At 35.3% G+C, this 22,239-nt stretch overlaps 1 protein-coding gene, 1 long non-coding RNA gene and 1 pseudogene across 2 annotated transcripts; 1 reads left to right on the plus strand and 2 right to left on the minus strand.

Annotated features, from left to right (window-relative positions):
- Positions 1 to 5,863: 5,863 nt before the first annotated feature.
- On the minus strand, positions 5,864 to 8,016 carry LOC112198739 (DNA topoisomerase 3-alpha-like). The gene is made up of 4 exons (XM_024339860.2): positions 7,979 to 8,016; positions 7,128 to 7,311; positions 6,866 to 6,994; positions 5,864 to 6,010 (listed from the first exon to the last, which is right to left on the minus strand). Exons 1-4 carry the CDS (start codon positions 8,014 to 8,016, stop codon positions 5,924 to 5,926), a joined length of 438 nt encoding a protein of 145 aa, XP_024195628.1. The 3' UTR covers positions 5,864 to 5,923.
- Positions 8,017 to 8,590: 574 nt separating this feature from the next.
- On the minus strand, positions 8,591 to 10,275 carry LOC121052713. Its single transcript, XR_005809862.1, has 3 exons — positions 10,181 to 10,275; positions 9,970 to 10,066; positions 8,591 to 8,846 (listed from the first exon to the last, which is right to left on the minus strand). It is a non-coding gene; the product is annotated as an uncharacterized LOC121052713 (long non-coding RNA).
- A 2,022-nt stretch (positions 10,276 to 12,297) lies between these two features.
- Positions 12,298 to 14,543, plus strand: LOC112198741 (annotated as a pseudogene).
- Positions 14,544 to 22,239: the final 7,696 nt, after the last annotated feature.

Consider the following 22,239-nt stretch of genomic DNA (forward strand, 5'->3'; position numbering starts at 1 on the left):
AAACATTCACAACAATTCATTTAATAATGTACGTATTTAAACAAACATGCATACTCACATAAGAGACAGTTTTAAAGAATTGTGAGAGATAAATAGATCTGAGCCACATGTATTAAATTTAAAGCCTGAAATTACAAAAACATAAAACTATACATTTATTCACAGCCGTCAGATTCACTTATCCCTTACAGTCTCTACAAAACTGTCCCTTACTTGAGTAGTTTTGTAAAAATAAAATCGAAAAAAATAAAAATAAAAAGCTGCTAAGGAAAAGCACATAAAGTTTTTATACATTCATCTTCACTTTGAAAACCAAAACAACAAACTCCCAAACCTTCAAGCTTCTTATCTAGAAAGCTAAGATAATGATGTTCGGTGAGCAAACCATAGAGAAAGAAGCTCACGAAATTCTCAGCTACGCTTTCGAAAATGGGATCAACATTTTGGACATTGCCGAAGCCGTGAGTGCTCTAAATGTTATGTCTGATTTTCATGACTACATTGTTTATAATCTGTTTCGATTAAAATTAAAGTGTTTGTTGCAGTAGAGAAATTTTGAAAAATGACATTTTTTTAGTATTGAAATTGATTTATAATCTTTTTTTTTCCTAAAAGGTTGAAAATAACCATTTAGAAGGATTAAAAAGTCGCAATTATCCATATTAAATTTTGCTTAAATTTCCACAGTTCCATATTTTCTCATTCTTCCCACTCACAATAGGCTCCCTCAAAGCTTTTCTCACACCATTGTTCTTCCTATTCTCTTCAACAAATGAAAAGGTTTACTGCAATTCCAACGACAAAGACTTCCTCAACACAATTTAAGAATACATTCAAATCATATATTTACGATTATCCTAATTATGGTCTAGGGTTTCCTTTTTAATAAAAAAAAGAATTATGGTCTAGGATTTCTGTTGTTTTTGTGTCAAAGATTTTTGATTTGGGTTGTTTCTACTATAATTTTCTGATTTTATTGAGCAACAAAGGATTAGTATCGCGGTTCTTTTGAAATGAAATTTCTTGTTCATGTGGTGCATAGCATATGCATAACAATGCAATAAATAAAATAATTAAAAAATTATTTTAGGAAAGGGTTGGATATGTGTTGGTACTAAAACTCTAAAATATTATATATCAATTGATTTAAGTAATGGAGAGAAACATGATAGTCTATGGGGAAAAAGAGATCGAAGATAAGAGAGAGATTTTTCAAAGATTAGTTGTTGGTCTAGTGGCATAGTCTCCTCTTTGTAAGTGGGAGGTTGTGAGTTCGACTCACAATAGACTAGTTGTTGTATTTGATAAAAAAATAAATAAATCTAACCCTTTATTCTTATAATAACTATACTAGCCTCTTAACATGTACAGAGCACATGTTAATTGACTTTCATTTTTACAGCAATTTCTCTCTTGATTTTGGAGAAGCTTCTCATTTTTTCATGGGACTTATTGCAATTTTTTTAAAATATGATATAGTCTATTGACTATCTTATCCTCATATAGAAATAAAAATTTTATTAATATTTATATTAATTATGTGATGACATATGTGGTATTTCAAAAATTTAACCATTCTATCAAGAATTGACTTAATTATATAAGATATTATATAATATTTCTATTATTTATTATTTTGAAGAAAAATGTTTCTATTATTTTTGAGTCGACAATGTTGAGTGTAGCAGATCCAATTATTATATCCAACTGGTGATTTTGGTTGGTAAGCCTAAAGGCAGGGAAGCTTACAACGAGGCATCTAGACAACCGACTTTCTTGCAAAACAGTAGCTAGCTGCTGGCACAAAAACAGCCGGAACTTAAACCATGGGGGGCTTTAATGGTGGGATATGGAGGAGTCAGAAGTGGAGAACCACCAGTCGGGGTCTTAAATATCGACAAATCCTAATAATTATTTTACGGTGCCAATATAAAATGTCACATCTTTCTGATATTTTCTTGGGTTGATAATTATGTCCACCTATTGAATTCTATGCCTCAATTGTCATTAGATATCTGATATATATTACAAGGTGACTGGTAAAAAAATAGCTAGAAATTATTTATTTTACTCATTATTCTTCATCAATAGATTTAAACTTAAGATAAATTAAACAAAGTTAGGTAAAAAATTCATCGATCGAGTATATAAAAGTGACTCATCGCATTTATATTTTTACGCTTTTTTTATTATTTCTATCCAATTTTTTTTTTTTTTTGAATCTTGTTATTTCTACTACACGCTATATTTTAGTCAGTGATCACAATCTCGTTTTGGCTAACTTGATTGATGGATCAGCTGCATGTTTTGGTTCTCTCACTCCTTTTCCAAAAATCAAACTAGTATTCCTCATGAGTTGGGGTCAGGTCATTTAATGTCATAATTTTCAGCTACTCTTATGTACTTTGTCAATCTCTATTCAAAAAGAAAATTGTACTTGGTTAATCAAGTTCGTCCTCTTATTATAATCTATAGATATGTTCTGTCTTGTATTGCAACAAAAAACTGGCTGTTGCTTTCTTTCAGTCTTCCCTTCCTCAAAGTTATTAGTCGATCCGCTTCCTTTTAGTTCATTTTTTACTTGAAAGGCTGAAAGTTTGCACAATGAGCCATAAACTTGCTAGTTCTAATCAATGTTTCCTGAAACGCGGAACGTTCCGGTACGGGTACGTGGTATGCGTACGCTAGGATATATTAGTCAAAAAAATTTTGACGTAACTGTCCCTTATACATATACTATGAAAACATCATCAATTAGAATGGGTAAAGATGTAAAATTATAAATAACAGAAAATAATCATTATTTCTTATTTGTTTTGATAAAAAAATAGTTATTATAATGAGAATAAAATTCTCTTCCGGAAAGGAAGAAGATAAATCATGGGTTTAGGGATATAGATTACATAGCCGATAATCCTAATCTCAAAAGAACAAAAAGAAAAAAAAACACGATAAGTCTGCTTGAAGATCTGATACAGGAATCTAGATCGCATAGATGGAGGAACATGAGGTTTGAAGATAACCAGACGGGTAAACATCAAATCCAGACTTGATTGAATCATATGGGAGGTATGATGGAGGACCGATAAGGGATCGCTAAACCCAGCGATTCGGGTCGTGGACTCACCGCGATTGGGATCGGCCGATCCGGAACGCGGGTTGTCGGTCAAGTGAGCGTTTCCTGTGACTCTGGTTCTAATCCCAAAGCCCTCACTATGCCAAAAAGTGCATCAGACGACAGAACTGTTCTGTCGTCTGAACGAACAAAAATGTGTCGTCTAGTACGGTGTCGTCTCTTGGGGGCATCAGACGACAGAAGTGTTCTGTCGTCTGATTTTTCAGACGACATAAAAAAATAAAAGTCGTGTGTCGTCTGATGAGTTTTGCATTTTGGGAACATTGTGATCTGTTTCTTTAAAAGCATTCAAACAACAGTTTTGTATTGTCTGATAAATAAAACAACCACAGTATTTTTTAAATACTATTGTGTGAAGCATATTTGCAAGACTTATTTATGTGGTCTGAATGCCCTTAAATAAGAAATATGAAGACTCTTATGTAGTGTCTTCTCTCATACAACAGCATTTAAAGGTTGTGCTAATTTACTTTAAACGACAATTATATGTGGTCGTAAAGAGCATCAGAGGACAATTAAGTGTCGTTCTAGGGTACATACATACGACACTTAAGTGTTGTGTGAAAGGTCTTTTATGAGGTCTTTTTATATTGTCTGTGATTGATTCCAACCACACTTATTTGTTGTTATTATACGTTTTAGCCAACACTTTCGTCTAACTTATGTTGTTGTTTTGCCCTTTAGACTACAATTTTCTGTCGTCCCAATGCCAAAAAGACAATAGACTTCTATTTGATTTTTGTGTTGTTTTTGTTTAGCTGCAACCACACATTTTGGTGTGCTTTTGTTGTAGCTTGCAATTTTCTATTGTACCAATGGCAAAAGGACAATAGAATTCCAATTGGGTTTTGTGTTGTTTTTGTGCAGCTGCAACCACACATTTTGGTGTGCTTTTGTTGTAGCTTGCAATTTGAGATAACACATATTAGTAGTCCCCTGTTACAATTGGTATGCATGCATTCTGGAAATTAAAATTGCCCATTCATGAAAGTATGAAACCCACATCCAAAATCATTCATTGCAATTTCTATTAATCCACCATTGTCTTATGTACACAACCTAATCATGAGCATCGATCAGTTCAAAATGTCCCATATCTACTAATCTGAATCTGCAGACAAGTCCAAATGCTTAATGAATGAAGAATCTACTAGACACAAGTTAATAAAGGAACTACCTAGCTACACTGCTGTACCAGTTTCACAATCTGATCATGAATTGAATCACCCGAATCATAGAAGTGGTCATAGAAAACGGAAGGTATTCCGGGCTGCGTGAGTATATATGCATAACCCTGCAGATAATATGCACATAGAATGAAGTTATATTTGCTAGTGCTTTTAGTACATTTATGTCTAGATAACTATCACATACTCTGAGCTATTGATGTTATTAAAGAGCTTCTTTACCTCCATCTTCGATAGATTCTAGGGCATCAAACTATGAGTTAGTATAGCCACACTAAATATAATTAGATAAACTTTCACACGTGTAGTTTCAGTAAAAGGAAATAACTGAGGTGATGCTATAGACAAAACACCACCTAAGCAAAACAAAAAAAACCCAGCAGGTTCTGACAAAAATGACTTTTTAAACTCAAGAGTCAGTACTAACCAAAACCAAAACTAAATAGCAGACTCCAACGAACATAACCAAAACCAAAAATAGTTTCAGCAAACTACACCTAACAACCAAAACAAAGCACAAAAATCTACTAATTGCAGCGAACTTCAACAAACATAACCAAAACCAAAAACAATTTCAAACAAGTACAGCCAAATGGTACGTAAAAAGAAACTCAGACAAGTTACAGACATATAAAAGGCATAAAGTTAGGGAAGAACCAGTATTTTCAGAAGACATAACCACATCTCAATAAGCTCCACTAACACCTCATAAGACTAAAATCTAAGATACCTGTATTCAAAATCATGTGCCTCTAGGGTAGAACCATATGCATGTAGTGAAAATTAAGGCCAGCATGGTATAACTAAGGTAGAAATGTATAGTTTTACTGATCAGTTAATAAAGTGGGTGGAAAATAAATTACCATTTGAATGGAAAAGAAGTTGGGGATCAGCCTGCTCATTCTAGGATGTTCCACAAATGCCGTTAGTTAACCATGAGATGGCTGAACCCTCACAGTTGCTAGAACTTGGTCCTCATCTGTAAAGAGAACAATACAAGTAAAAGAAAAGCTGAATTACCTAAATTGTCTTCGATTTCTGAAGACAATTCCATTTTCCTTAAAGCCTAAATAAGCTGCAGTTGCTACACAAGTCAAAACTAACATAGCCTAACATGCCTTTTACAATTACAAGTGCTTATCTGAAGGATTTGAGGTACTGTAGGAATTACTAAGTAAATCTAGGGGAAGATGGATGATAGAAAGACCAAAAAGAATGCTGAAAGCTAGCTCATTTCCGAGGTTATCTAAAACCAAAAAGCTAAGCTACCATCACCAATACAGGTTTACTAATTTGCTTCCTGTCACAACCTTTTTCAGTGAAAACTTCATATTGCATAACTAAACCCATAAATATTTGCATTTGTGGAGGTAAAACAGCAATACTCGAATTAGTGCTTTAAGGCTGGTAATTGACTTGAAGAATTAGACAAAAAATCCCAACTTCTGATCAACTATGTAAATCTAGTTCATCATATAATGACACTATATACCAAATCTTTTTTATATTACTTGCAATCGTATCGTTGTTTGTCTTCCTCTTCCAGTGAACTAATCATAAACTCTAATCATAAATTTAGATGCATAGCTTAGTTGGATGATCAATAGCAAACCTGTTGTCCAACAGCATATGTTGGTAGCAGTGAACCTCCCCATGATTCAAAGCGATACACATCTAAGTAATTTTTCTGATACAAAAGCAGTAGCAATGGTTCAGATAAAATTTCAAACACTACAATTATTTGCCAACCACATAAACATTATATGTAGTATGTAGTGTCAGCCCCTCACAGATAGACAGATACTGCAGCAGTTGTATTGACACAATGAACGCATATCAAAGACATAACATAACAGATAAGATAGCAAGAAGCAACAGAAAGCAATTGAGTCGTATAAAATCTGAAGCACTATAGATTATGTATTGTCAAACCCACACATAAAGACAGAAGTTAGTATATTTGTCAAGCAGATCAAGACTATAGATTATGTATTGTCAAACCCACACATAAAGACAGAAGTTAGTATATTGCATGCAGTTGTGCACTTGTATGGACACGGTGGAAGCATATCAAACATATAGCAAGAAAGACAAAAAAGCTAGTCGCAACAATGATGGTACTCAACTTCTCAGTCTAGAGTTGGTACCACTGACACAGATTTACTAGGAAGAAAATAGAAGAGAGAGAACAACAATAAATGAAATAACTTTCATTGGAACTGGACCATTACTTGGGTCCCTGTCTCCAAACTAGTATAAGTTTCAAAGGGGACTAGCATATATACAATTGAAATTAATTATAGCCTCAAAAAAGGTATTGCCAGCTGAATCACTAGAGAAAAGTTTCCAAAGAATGTAATGGTTACATATTTTCAACATTTGCATCTAATCCATAACACCATTTTGACCACAAATACCATAACACCTAGCCAGCGACCTAAGAAAAATATAAGACTCTTTAGCAATTCAATAAAAATTACCATCACGAATTTGACTCCAAACAGTGAAGGGAGAGGGCATAAGAACACAATGGAAAACTCACCGCCAGTATCACTCTCCCAGATGCAGAGAACATTTCGCCAGCAATATCTATTTCAACAATAGTTTCAGCCCCTACAGCTGGCTGTGAGACACATGCCAGAAAATGGCGAACAACCAGCTTATACAGTCGCTGAAAACAAAAATGAACATAAAATTTAAGAAAGCAACAAACAGAAAATAGATCTTAACTTATATCAAATGAAACTACAATTGAAGAACATGCAATGACCATTATAACACCATTGAATGCTTAGACTACTTACATTGTGATCTTGACTCCATCCTGATTCTCCAGAAGAAAATTTGGTTGGGTGAATAGGTGGATGGGCCTTGTCATCATGTCCACCAATACTAGGGTTTCTCCAAAGCCCAGAAGCAGGGTCCAACAATCGCTGTGCATATGATCCCCATCCAGGATGCCCTTGTTGTTCTTGTACAATTGCCAAGCTCAAAGAAATACCGATCCATTACTCACAAAGCTAATAATATATTACTAACATAAGGCAGATAATTAAGATAAAGATTATATGGTGCTACATTTGATAAGGCATAAATTTATAAACCTCAAGAGCAAAGGCAATAAAAATTGAAAAGTATGCTTATGTGTGCCAAAAAAAAGTTTATAAAGAAGAAATTACTAACATGCAAATCAGTATTTGGAGAGAAGCCATCGGTCTCTGTGCGAGGATAACTGATGAAACCAGATTGGTAAAGCTCTTCTGCTACCTACAATCAGTAAAAGTGATTCAGTGTACGACCGAGGAAATAATTGAAGACCAACCCAATTAGACATATAATTGAAGATAAAGCTTCAGAAAGTGTAGAACTCCACTCTCCAAAACCAAGTGCTAATATTATGATCCAGGGCATTGTACATTTTAAGGCAAGGCTTAACATTACCATCGAAGGGTATACACTCCAACACTCCAACAATACCTACTTACTGCAGAAAAGCCAAAAAAAAAAAAAACCAATAAAGAGAGGAAGCTATAAGGAAATATGTAATACTCACCTTACTGATCCCAAATATGTTGTAAATCCCCCCCTTCTTGATTCCCAATCTTGATGATCTCTTATATATGTGCATATTTCTTTTAAAATAAAGTAAACAAACCTTGCTGGGAAGGGATCAGCTGAAGTACCTATCTCCATTTGCATAAAGCTGCTCCTCCAGTTGCATCACTTACAAAATGATTGTAGATGTCCCTGCAAATACAACATATATAGGGAGTAACTAGATTGATAGAGCTGAGAAGGTTGGTATGTAAGAAAGTGGGAGGTGTCACAAAGCTTTACCCTTGTTCAATGCCTATATCCTTATTGACATACACCCGTAGGCACCTCTTATTCCTGGTGCGTCACATAGCTTCAAAAGTCCATGTAACCACCTCTCTCAGTTAACTAATAAAAAGAAGTTTGGTCAATGATGGATAATATTGGATATGCAAAAATAAGGATATATAAGTTTTAATTTCTTTAGAGATGCTTCAGAAAAGAAGAAAAAAAGTGGCTTTACAAGGGACTGACTAGAGTTATATGATTTGCTCAGCAATAATGACTAGTTTGCATCTGGATGGGTATACTTAATATGACTACTGTAAATTATAACTTGAGAAACTATAAAGAAAGTGGGAGGTGTCACATAGCAGTATTTATCATTATAACTTCGACTTACATGATCAGTAGGAACTAGTACATCATCAAAATTCTGAAAGAAATGGCTTATTGTCAAGGATTAAGTCACAATGCCTTACAATAACAAACAGCACCGCAACAAACAAACATTTTCTTATAATATCAATGTAAATGGGTCATGTTACATAGGTAACCAAAATAGAAGACATTGATGTTGTACCTCTTTAACAAGTGCAAGCGGGCAAAGATCATCGAACTTGTCAAACTTCAAGTAGTTGGAGTCAAAGTATATGTAGCTAGCATTCTTTAAGTAACTACAGAAGCTGCTTGCTCATGAAGCATCAAGACTGCAAATTAGGGTACCGAAAATGGAAACTATCCCTTATTCATATATTTTTTGTACACAATTAATATCTTTTAGGGGATGGTGTAAATCAGTCACTGACTATATCCTTATTTACATCTCTTTCATTATGTCCTACAGCATCAGACTATCTAAAACCTTGTTACTTGCACTCTCAAGACATTCTCATCTCATCTCATTCTAGACTTTATTACTCAAACACAAGACACAAGAAAACACAATTCTACTACTACCAAAAGTGCTCAAAATATTATGCTTACTAGTAAGTGAACACATGAAATCAATTTCAAGGAGTGGCATTCAAACACAAACAGTCAAAAACTTTGAAACCCATATCAAAACCACACTCTCAACGCATCCACTTATTGGCTATATATGTTTAACCACCTATTGCTAAATTCCAATGTCAAAAAATTTTCTAGCAAATTCCTAGAAATCAAAACAAAGAACTTAGCAAAGCAAACATGAAAAATGACCTTTACCTAATGTAGAAGGAGGAGGAGGAAGAGGATGCCTAAGTTGGGTTGTTGATGGAAATGATGAAGATGCAGAAAGAAAATGCCTTAGCAAGAAATTTCTCCTTACCAAGATCTGCTGAAGATGGAGAAAGAAAGTGCCTCAGCAAGAAATTTCTCCTTCAGCAGATCAAGAAAATGCCTTAGCAAGAAATTTCTCCTTACCAAGATCTGCTGAAGATGGAGAAAGAAAATGCCTTACCAAGAAATTTCCCCTTACCAAGATCTACTGAAGATGGACAAAGAAAATGCCTGAGTTGAGTTGGGTTGAAAATGGCAGATTATTAAAGACATTTCTCCTTACCAAGATCTACTTCCAGTGGTTTTGAATTTGGCAATTAGGCTAACAGCAACCTCCCAATTTCAGTAAAACAAAAACCAAAAACAAAATCATTTTGATGCCACCACCAACAGGAAATCCCATTGAAAACAAAAGCACACGCAAAAATCAAAGCCCAACACAATTGTGAATACTCTACTTCATATCATATGAATAATCAAAGAAAATTAAAGAACATATTAAGAGGGTTAAAGGCTTTATCTTTATCAGTTAACTAATAACATGAATAGAAACACCATTGATTACTGAACTGTAAGCTTGGTCTTGATCGATCTAGAGTTGTCGACGAAGAGTTTGAGGTGGTCTTCATAGCTAAATCGATCATCTTGCTACTGAAATTCCCTCTCCCTGTACAAACCAAAAACACATAAGCTCAGTGATATATACCAAAGCAAAGAAACTCTACCCTGAAGACTAACAAAGTTTACATTCAAAACGATAATGCTGATGCGCAAATAATACCTATGTACAAAAATATTAAATGTTCTTTGATAACCAGACTGCTCCCACTAAACACAAAAATTCTCTTGAATCTGGATTGCCTCTAGAACGCCTCCTGCAGTCATCCTCAAAGTGAGGAACCACAAAATCAAAGTCAGAAACAAACCCCAAAATCAAAATCAAAATCAGACAAAAAAAACCCCAATTTGGTTTTACCCATTACCCACAAAAGATAGAAAAATTGAGAAGGAGAGAATGGATTTCCCATTCGTGTAGTAGCTGGAGCAGTTCCATCCTCTGAGACCATGACAGAATAATTTTGATTTGATTTAGCAAGCCCCAATGTCCACTCTCAGATTAAACACAAAAGAAAACACCAGATTTCTTAAATTTTGCCAAATAATCAAAACCCTAATCTAAAATCTCGAATTTAACTCACCAGCTATGGATGTCGAAGTAAACTGAATGAATCTAAGCAAGATTGGATTGTTGAAGTGGCTAATTGAGTACCCGTTAAATCCCCAAATCGAGAAGCCCACAAATGGAAGAACCTAAATAGAGAAGAAGCCTAATTTTTCTAGAGTGTTGTACTGGTTGCTGGAGAGCTCCATAATCCGGACGCGAAAGATGAAATAGAGACCAAGAAGAAGAAGGAGAGGCTAAGAAGAAGAATCGAGAGTGAGAATCGAGATCTGAGAGAGCTGATGAGAAGGATAATTGCGAGGGATAGAGGTCAAAAAGCACAAGTCGCGGGTTTCAGGTCGGGTTGAGAGAGAAGAGTGAGAAGGAGAGAAAATGACTTAATTTGCGAGGGATAGAGGTCAAAAAGCACAAGCCAAAATAACTCAAAAATTTTTAAAACAACCTCCGCAATTAGACAACATTTAAATGTTGTCCGAATGTCAATTTCTAGTTAACTAGGGCTTGGGTATTTGAGAGGGAAAAGCTCATCAACTTTTGGATATCCCTCCAAATTTGAGATAGGAAATCAACACCTTCTACAACTACACAAATGTGTCGTCTGAATGCTCACCATTTATTCAAATTTGAGATAGGAAATCACCACCTTCTACAACTACACAAATGTGTCGTCTGAATACTCACCACTTATCCAAATTTGAGATAGGAAATCACCACCTTCTACAACTACACAAATGTGTCGTCTGAATGCTCACCATTTTTCCAAATTAAACCAGTATGGTTTTAGTGTATATTCAGACAACAGAAACAAAAATTATGTCGTCTGAAAAACTCAGACGACATAAAACAAAACTTATGTCGTCTGAAGTGTGTCGTCTGAAGGCCTTTTTGGCATAGTGCCTTGTGGCCGTTTTAAATTTTCCATTCGCCTCCCATCCCAGCTCTCTTTTCCAATTTATAGTTTTGCACGTACCATTTCGGCCGTGGCTCCCTCTTCTCGGGTTCCAACAACAAGGGCTTGGATAATGTAGAGCCTTAGTCCATCTCCAATCGTGGAGGTCTAAAATAGACCATGGTCTAAAATTTTAGACCTTTGAATGATACTATTCATCCAAATAGTGACGTCTATAATTTTTCCAACTCCAATCATTCGAGGTCTAAATTATAGACTTTAATATATTTTACTATTTTTAATTTGTATACTTCAAAATTATAAGTGTTTTCATTTATATTACTAATTCAAATATACTTAGCATTATTTTTAGAGATAAAAATATAATTTTAATGATTGAAGAAATCTTACTATATTGTTAGATAAGACTTTTCGAGTCCACGTGTCGATTCATACATAATTCTACAGATTACCGATTAGATTTTTATCTGCACAAATCACTTTTTATCTTTATCGAATCTTATTAAATGCATAAATGCAGTAAAGTATTATTGTAATGAATAAATGCAGTAAAGTATTATTGTAACTGCTCATTTTGTATTATACTTCATAATTATATTTAGTTGATGTATCATACCACTAATAAATAATTATTATTATTATTATTATAAACTATTAGGTCAAATTTATTTCATAAAATTAAAGATTGCATAAAATCAAATTTATTCAAAAAAATTTTTTGGATTAATTATGCAATCATGCAACTTGAAGCTTGAAGTAGAGGTGGCAAACGGGCCACTAAGCACGAGCACGGCACGGGCCCGGCATGCTTAAAAGCGGTCCGGCAAGGCCCAAGCCCGTTAGTGGCCAGACACGACCTGAGCACGTTAGAATAACGGGTCGGGCTGGGCCTAAGAATATTGGCCCATTGGCCCGGCCCGGCCCGAGCCTGTAATGGGCCTGGCACGGCCCGTGCACTACATATTGTGGGCCTGCCCGTTACAAACACAAAATTTCATTTTGTTTTTAAAAATATTAAAAAACTACAATGATGAGATTTGAATATGAGACCTTTTTATTTAAAATCTCATGACAATTCCACCAATGCTTTCTTTTATATTGTCAAAATAATGAAACAAAATATTATATCCTTGTTTTGACATAAGTATTTTTTCTAAATATTAAATATATGTATAATAATAAAGACTAATCTCATAATAATACAACTATAGAATGAAGGAAAGAATAATAGATACTAAATCTTCATTATATTAATAAAGATTAATCTCACAATAATATACTAAAAACAATATATTTTGAGTTTTTTTTTCTTTCTTTCTTATAGTGGAATATAAAAAATTATTAAAAATCTAATCTTAAAAAACTAAGATTAAGAAAAACGTTGTAGAACTTAATTTATTTTAATTTTCTAAATAGTTAAATAAAATTAATTTTTATTTGTTCAAATTAAGATTTTAAAATCGTGCTTTATAGTGAGTAGGCACGAGCACTGCCCGTTATTGACCCGGCACGAGCACAGCCCGGCACGATATGGGCTCGGGCCATGGGCCGGGTCGGGCTTGATATTTAAGTAAATGGGCCGGCACGAGCCCGGCACAATAATAAATGGGCCGGCCCAAGCACGGCACTAAGCACGACTAGGCCCGTTTGCCACCTCTAGCTTGAAGTGGGCCAACTTTGGTGGTCTATATTTAGACCAAGAAAGGACTTTAGACCTCCATGGAACATTTTTTGTAATAGAACTAATCCATGATTGGAGATGGTTTTTGCTCAACCATGGTCTAAACTATAGACTTTGAACCTTCTATTGGAGATAGCCTTACAATGTATGGGATGGCTTACTGGCCGGAGGGTTACGTGCCCCCCTCTGGACCTCCGCTGGAGCAAATTGGGTTGTTCCTTGACAAGGCACCTCAAAGCTTTGAGAGGGCAGTCAGGGCACTCAAAGAAGTGGAGGCTGAAACAGGACACAAGTTCGATTGCTTGATTTCAGATGCATTTCGCTAGTTTTCGGGGACATTGCTGAGAAAATGAACATCCCTTGGGTGACTACATGTAGTGGACCACGCCCGATGCTTGTTCATCTAGAGACTGGAATTGTTTTTTTTTTTTTTTATCTTGTGTCCAATACATCGATAATTTTGTATAGAGTAACTTCCATGCATAACATTACTCTAGTAGGGCAAGAAGACAAGACCCTGGACTTCCTTCCAGGATTCTCAAATGAGTTCCGAGCATCTGACTTACCAAAGGAAGTTGTATTTGGAAACATAGCGCCACTTGCAAATATGTCGCATAAAATGGGATAGAAGCTGCCACAAGCAACTGCGGTTGCATGTTATCAACTCTTTTGAAACAATGGACTTGAAAGTTGGCGAGGAGTTGAAGAAAATACTCAGAAAGTTGCTCCTTGTTGGACCACTACATCTAGTTTGGCCAGTACCATCAGCACAATCAGATGATGGCGAGGAAGAGAAGGATGTATGTTACTGTGGCTGGACAACTACAAGCCTCCATCAGTAGCATACATCAGCTTTGGGAGTGTAGGGGCACTGCCCCAATGGAGGCAGCAGCATTAGTCGAGGCTTTAGAGGAAGGGGGTTCCCATTTCTTTGGTCATTTAGGGGAAACCTTGAGAACTTTCCCAAAAGATTTATCGAAAGAACATTTACTGGAAAAGTTGTTCCTTGGGTGAACCAAGTGCAGATCCTAAATCATCCGTCGATAGGGGTGTTTGTTACATATGGCGGTTGGAAATCAGTTTTGGAGAGTGTGACTTGTGGTGTGCTTGTGATTGGGAGGCCTCATTTTGCTGATCAACCACTTAATATGAGGAGCGTAGAAGTTGGATTGAAGATCGGTATGAGAGAGGGTGGTGTTTTTACTAAATTTGGAGCAATCAAGGTACTGGAACAAGCTCCATCGCTTGAGCAAGGAAAAGAAATGAGACACAGAGTTGGAATCCGTAAACAACTTGCCCAAGAGGCTGTTGGATCCAATGGGAGTTCAGCTCAAGACTTGAAAGCTCTGGTAGAGATCATCAAATCATGAGGGCTTCGCGGTTTAATTCATGTTGGTCTGAAACCATGATGGCCAATGCATCTAAGTTTAAATCATCTCTCAATAATTTATGTTATGGTCTCCCTAATTGTCCTTCCTATATATGTCTGGGTCTTCTTTTTGGTTTAATAACAATGTCGTCTTAATTTTAATCATGTTTTATTGTATTAATGATGTACTCAAGGTGGATGCAAGGACAAAGCCACTATAGGGGCTACTTGGGTTGTAGCCTGTTGGACCATAATTCATATACATATTTGTTGCCCTAAAACATAGAATTACTTATTCTAAAGTCCAATTTAATGTTGATTAATCCAATTCCATTATTTTTCTAATCTTGTACTTTTGCTTAAACTTTAATTTGTGTTTATTTATATAAATATTTATTATGTTTTCTTTATCATGCTAGGATGTAATACCCTGAAAATTCATAATTATGTTCCAAAGATTTTTATGGAAATTATTCGTTGATCCTTGGTATCAGTACGTAGTTCGAGGTTGATGTGAAAGTATTTCAAACAATTATTTGCTCAGAATGCCTTGATTCAAGGGTTTGACTTTTTATATGTTAGGATTCTGCATAAACTTCCTTCACAAAAGTCGTAGATCGCGTCGATACGAGTTCGTGTATATGTGGAACGTGGAAATCGGAGTTTGTATGAAGAAGTTATGGCCTTTGGAAAAAGTTTCCATTTTGGATATGTAGGAAAAATCAGAAAATGTCAAGTTTCCAAATCCGGAAACTTTCTCTCTCTCCTCATTCTCGACTCGGAATCGCCGAGCCATCTTCCGGCGTCGATTTTTGTCAGCTTCGGCCACCAATCGACCAGCCGCTTGTCCCATTCTCTTCGCCTCACTCTCATTTACAAGTCTGGGAAGTTTCATGGCTTGGGTCTGCCCGTGCATGGCGCAGCAACGCCGAGAATTGGTGGCGGTGCTGCCATTGTTGGCCATATTGGAACTCACGATTCCGACCACCATTTCTGGTGATTCTTGGGGGTTTTTGGAGCCCAGAGGACGTAGAAGCTTTCTCCCAAGGTGACTTGCAATGATTCAATTCGTGGTGATCAAATTTTGAAGATTGAGAATCTAGGGTTCTTCGGGTTTCAAACTTTTTAAGGTAAATTCTGACCACTTCCACTTTGATTTAGATTACATGCTAGTTGGGAAAGTTGTTTGTCTTGTTGAGATGAAGAGATGAATGTAGCTTTTACCGCCACACAGTGGTTAACGACAGCTCTGCCACCATCTGTGGTGGCATTTTCCGGTAGATCTACTCATCGATACGAGCATTTCGATATATAGTTTGTAATTTTTGGAAATCGTGTGAGTAAGTTATGAATTTTCAAAGTTTTAGGGTTTTCGGTTCGATTGGGTTTTGATCCGTGAGGATCCGGCCATCTGATGGACTTGTAGCTTTGGTATTTTGCTCGTTTAAGTATTTCGGAGACCTCGGGTGGTCTCGGATGAAGTTTAGCCTCAATTGGCTTTACTTTCAGGATTTTAGTGCAAACGGGGGTTCGACACTTAATTGTTTTCGATTCGTGTACTAAGTTGTGATGTACATTCCTTAGGTGATTGACGGAGACTAGTCGATACCTTATCTCTGCAGTAAGAGAAGATGCAGTGGGATTTTGAGTTGAGTAAATCTCACGTGATTCATTTATGAACCGAATTACTTTTCGTACATTTTATTATCAAATCGTGAAATTGTTTTATGCAAATAAAGATTTGTTTTTAAATGATATGAACTTGATCGAATATAGTTCATAGGAGTTCATAGGACTACGGTTCACATGTATGGAAAATGAATTTTTATTTTAAAATGAATTTCTCAGTTTTTTGGTGTGTGCGAACTATAGTTGGTATTAGTGGCATTTCTGAGTGGATGACCACGTATATATACATATATATATATATGTATATGTACATATGTATATATATATATTTATTTATTTATTTACGTGAAATATACATATATGGATGGCGTGACATTGTGATGTGCGTATGAACTGTGAATTATTCAGAATGTGGTTTTGTGAGTTTATTTTTTGTGGAAATATGTTATATTATGGGATTGTTGATTTGTCGTGTTGAAAGAGTAATCGAGTTGTGGTACCATTGAGTCATGAGGACTTTTAAATGTTAGGTTGAGTATCGTTTATCACATTGGTGATCGAGGCAAGTATTATCGTAAGGTTGAACCTCGGCCGAGGTGACAGTTTACGATTTAGTTAGAGCTCTAGTCTATCTGCCAATGTACTACTTGAGGGATAACTTTGGTTATCGTGTGCCTGTGATTACAATGTACTGCTTGGGGGATAATTTTGAGTTATCATGTGCCTTTGAGTACAATATATTGCTTGGGGGATAATTTGGAGTTATCGTGTGCCCACGGGTATATTTGTTTAAAAGAGAGTGTCATTGTCCTTTCTTTTGTCATCCATGTGGGACTTGATTCGAATGAATTGTGGAGGTGATGTTGGTTGCTTTAATTTGATTTTGGTTTGTATACTTTTGGTAATCTCCTGAACTAAACTATATGCAGGGATTACTATGGTTTTGGTTTGTATACTATTGGTGATTTTCTGAACTAAATTTCTATGCAGGGATTACCGGTTTTCATTTAGAATGATTTGATTTGTCACTATTGGACATGTGTGTTACTTAAAAAGAAAAGGATTTTGATGTTGGAATTAATCATTGTGGGATTTGCTGTCCTTGGGTCGGAAGGGTGTTTTGTGGTTATTTAGGTTTACTCATACTAGGCCTCATCAAAAAGCCCGCGGATCAAGTGGACCGATGGAGGCCCGCAAAAACCCGGCCCGGCCCATAAAAGCCCGCAAAATATTATATATATATATGTGTGTCTGTGTGTGTGTGTGTGTGTTTATATATATATATATATATATATATATATATATATGTATGTGTGTGTGTGTGTTATATATATATAGATATATCTATATGTGTGTGTGTGTTTATAAATATATATATATATAGACACATATAGATATATATTTGTGTGTGTGTTTATATAGATATATATATATATATATATATAAATATATATATATCAATACAGATCCTATCCAGAGCGGAGCTCCGCTTTGAAAATTAACGTGTGAAGTTCAAGTTTTGGGTCACTTTTCGGTCGCATATCCACATCTCGACCGTTCAGTTTTTAGGTACTAGTGTATAGATCGTCTCTGCAAATTTTCAGCGAAAATGATGATCGTTAAGGCATTGATAACTGCCTTAAAGTTAGTACGGTTCAGGTTGACAGATTCAGTCCGTCCATTGGTTTAAGCGAGTTAGATACCTTAACGATCATCAATTTGGTTGAAAATTTGCAGAGATGATCTATACACTAGTACCTAAAAACTGAACGGTCGAGATGTGGATATGCGAACGAAAAGTGACCCAAAACTCGAACTTCACACGTTAATTTCAAAGCGGAGCTCCGCTCTGGATTGGATCTGTATATCAATATATCATATATGTGTGTGTGTGTGTTTATATATATATAGAGAGAGATATAAATATATATATGTGTGTGTGTGTATTTATATATATATATATATGTGTGTGTGTGTGTGTGTGTGTTTATATATATATATATATATAGATATATATATATATATATATCAATATATCATATATGTGTGTGTGTGTTTATATATATATATGTGTGTGTGTGTGTGTGTGTGTGTGTTTATATATATATATACATATATATATATATTAATATATATGTGTGTGTATATAGAGAGAGAGAGATATATATATATATATATAGAGAGAGAGAGAGAGAGAGATATATATATATATATATATATATATATGTGTGTGTGTGTGTGTGTGTGTGTGTGTGTGTGTGTGTGGAAGTTCTTATACTATTATACTTCTATATAAAATATGTGCATATATATATATTCTACATATCGGTTGACCAATCCGATCGGATTCGAAAATATGGTGAAATTGGCTAAATTTTTTACCACACTCATAATTTATTGTAATAAACTCATCCAACGGTCGGTTTTTCCATTTTCTTTGAATTGATAGGGGTTGCTCTTTGGAGTGTATGATATATAAATATAGGTTTATAAGAGTAACTACGTTTGACCTAGTTGATCGAATTAGAAACGAGAACCAAATTGGCTGAATTTTCTACAACCACCATAAAACATTACAATCTCTCCATCGAGCGGTTGGTTTCTCCGAATTCATTTTCTACTTCATGGTTGCTTTAGAATGAACCTAAACAATTTAAATGCAATGTATAAGTCATACAACTTTCGGAATAAAATTGGTATAGACCAATGTGTTTGTAATTAAAATTAATTTTTTTTATCTTATGTCCACGCACATCCATTGATGGAATATATACAAATGTGATGTGAAAAAATAAGCACGTTTCGCGGTTGTCACGGCATCGGTCAACCAATAAAACATATAAGTGATTACGGTTGACCAATCCGATCGGATTCGAAAATATGGTGAAATTGGCTAAATTTTTTACCACACTCATAATTTATTGTAATAAACTCATCCAACGGTCGGTTTTTCCATTTTCTTTGAATTGATAGGGGTTGCTCTTTGGAGTGTATGATATATAAATATAGGTTTATAAGAGTAACTACGTTTGACCTAGTTGATCGAATTTGAAACGTGAACCAAATTGGCTGGATTTTCTACAACCACCATAAAACATTACAATCTCTCCATCAAGCGGTTGGTTTCTCCGAATTCATTTTCCACTTCATGGTTGCTTTAGAATGAACTTAAACAATTTAAATGCAATGTATAAGTCATATAACTTTAGGAATAAAATTGGTATAGTCCAATGTGTTTGTAATTAAAATTAATTTTTTTTATCTTATGTCCACGCACATCCATCGATGGAATATATACAAACGTGATGTGAAAAAATAAGCACGTTTCGCGGTTGCCACGCCATCGGTCAACCAATAAAACATATAAGTGACTACGGTTGACCAATCCGATCGGATTCAAAAATATGGTGAAATTGGCTAAATTTTTTACCACACTCATAATTTATTGTAATAAACTCATCCAACGGTCGGTTTCTCATTTTCTTTGAATTGCTATATGTAACTCTTTGGAGTGTATGATGTATAAATATAGATTTATAAAAAATTAGTGTCTTTAAAAATTTATTTATCAACAAATTAGTATCTATATATAAATATAGATTTTTTCTGGTACAATATAGTTATATAGATTGTTATCTTTGGTTGTATTTAATCATTATCCATTGAATTTCTAAAGCTTGATTAAAAAAAAAAAATACTTGTGTCTTTAAATATTTATTTATAAATAAAATCCGCAAAGGCCCGGCCCAAAAAAGCCCACAAGGCTAAGCCCGGCCCTCCCCGAAAAAGCCCGCAAGGCCCGCTTTATATGGACGGGCTTGGATCCTTTGATTTTTAATAAAGCCCGGCCCGGCCCGGCCCGCAATTATTTAAAAATATAGCAAGGCCCGGCCTGGCCCGGCCCGTTGACGACCCCTAACTCATACGAGCTTGCAAAAACTTATCGGGTTTGTTGTTTCAACCCCGTGTACTATTCCATGGTGTAGGGTTATTGTGCAGGTTAGAATCTCGAGTAACCGTCGTTGAAGCTGATGTGTACTTTCCGTAGCGTGGATGTAGAAGTGTATTGGTTTTAATCTTCCACTGTATAGAGAGTTGGTGAGCGTGTTTACTTATTGAATTGTAATTCAGTTTAATTTGTTTGTGTTGCTTAATTTAAATGAAAAAATTTCTAAGTATCTTATTGTGTTTGTTGAGTTTTCGCGTTTCAGATTTGAATTTCTTTATTCAAAATTCCGGGTGTAACATAGGAAATGATAGAGAAGCTTGGAAATGAAAAGTCAACTTTAGTACATTTTCCTACTCCGGCTAGAGAAATCAAGCTAAACAAGGAAGGAGGGGCGGCAGCCTAATCAAACGAACTCCAAATGAGCTAAAACTTTCCAGATCCATTCTAGACATCCTAAGGATCATTTATTATGAATAGTTCAAGAGCTATTTCGGAGTGGAAGGCCTTCAAAAGATCAGTCCAAGTTTCTTACTAAAAGAAAAAAAAATTGCAAAGGAGGACCTGTGTGGATTCCTGCAGTAATTCCGACAAAACTATGCTAAACTAAGTTTCAAAATTTTACCAGGATGATCTACACTTATCAATGAACATTTGATATGAAGAAGTCAAATGCTAAATCTGAAATCTTGGTGGAGATTTAATTGAAGGAAGAAAGGAGAAGAAAGTTCCCATGCTTGTCATCTTGACTTTGGTGACCCAAAACCACTCCATTAATACTCTTCATTTTCATGTTTCCCATGCACAATAAAGAGAGCAGCTGTTCCTCTCTTCTCCTAAGGCATTTTTTCTACTCTACACTCTCATAGCTCATCATATTTCTCTCTTTTTACTCCTTCTCTTCCATAACCCTTTTCCTTAATTTTAGGATCTATTACCACTCTCATGCTCCACCTCCATACTTCATCAATGCTTGAGCTGCTCCATTTTGCTTCCATTTATCATTTTACTTCTCTCTCTCTTCTCTATATAAGCATCCATTTATTACACTCTTAAAGCATCACCCATACCACTCCATTACATCTCTTTCTCCCTATATTCTCTACACAATCCACTATCATCTCTTCCACAAAACCTTCATCATCATTATCATCTCCTCTACAAAACCTCCACCACCACCACCACCATATATTCATAGCCTCTACTATCACCACCACCAAATTCATCATTTTTTCCATTTACCCATTCTATTAATTTCATATACATAAAGCTTCACAATTCCACCATTTCACCACTTAATTATTTCTACATGTCATATTCCATTATCAATCTTTGAAGAAGAAGGAGAGGAGTCTAGCATCACTTGAGGAATCATCATCACCATGACAAAACTTCCATGAGTTCATCTACACTATCCTCAATTTGATCATAACTAGTTACTTTTCTATCCCTACTTTTTAGTTAGATGTTCATAAATATGTTGGAGCTTATTTATTTGATTATGATGAGAAGTTAATTTGTTGGGACTAGGGTTGAAAGCCCTAGCCAATCTTGTATGACTTTGATGTAAATATTATGTTTGATATGATGCACTTTTCTTTAGCACCTTAACATGGTAGTTCAAGAGTTGAATGTTTATGCTTAAACTTAATCAATTTGGGTATGAATATTTTCCATGACATGAGAAACAATTAGGGCTTGATTAACCTTGGTTGTTTAAAGCATGATAGCATATCATATGAAATGTTAGGGTTGTGAACTACAATCACTTAGAGATAAGCTTGGTTGGTTTGTATAATCTCTTCATCTCCAAGCTTTATACACTTGGGTAAATGCATTAGATACCTAACCGGATTGAAATGCATGACTTAAGTAGTAAAGTACTACACCCGAGAGGGGTTGCTTGATATTATCAAAGGAGCATGTCCCTTGTCATACGCGAGAGGGATGCAAGGAGAGAAATTGGCTAATTAAAACGGCATCATTCATTATAGAAGCATCATTGTTTGCAAGAAATGCTAGAGGTGAAAACCTTAAGTCCTAACTTCCATCCATTTCATTACATCTAATATAGCTTAGCCTAGTTTACAATATTTCAAGTATTCATTTATTTGTTTCCGAA

Source organism: Rosa chinensis, chromosome 4 (genome assembly GCF_002994745.2).
Source record: "Rosa chinensis cultivar Old Blush chromosome 4, RchiOBHm-V2, whole genome shotgun sequence".
NCBI classification, from domain to species: Eukaryota; Viridiplantae; Streptophyta; class Magnoliopsida; order Rosales; family Rosaceae; genus Rosa; species Rosa chinensis.

Coding starts and splice junctions, on each gene's coding strand:
- LOC112198739 (XM_024339860.2), bottom strand. CDS start 8,016: ATGGAGATAGGTACTTCAGCTGATCCCTTCCCAGCAAG. Junction 7,312..7,978: donor GCTGATCCCTTCCCAGCAAG/GTTTGTTTACTT, acceptor TATTTCTTTGAG/CTTGGCAATTGTACAAGAAC. Junction 6,011..6,865: donor CTGGGAGAGTGATACTGGCG/GTGAGTTTTCCA, acceptor CTTTTGTATCAG/AAAAATTACTTAGATGTGTA.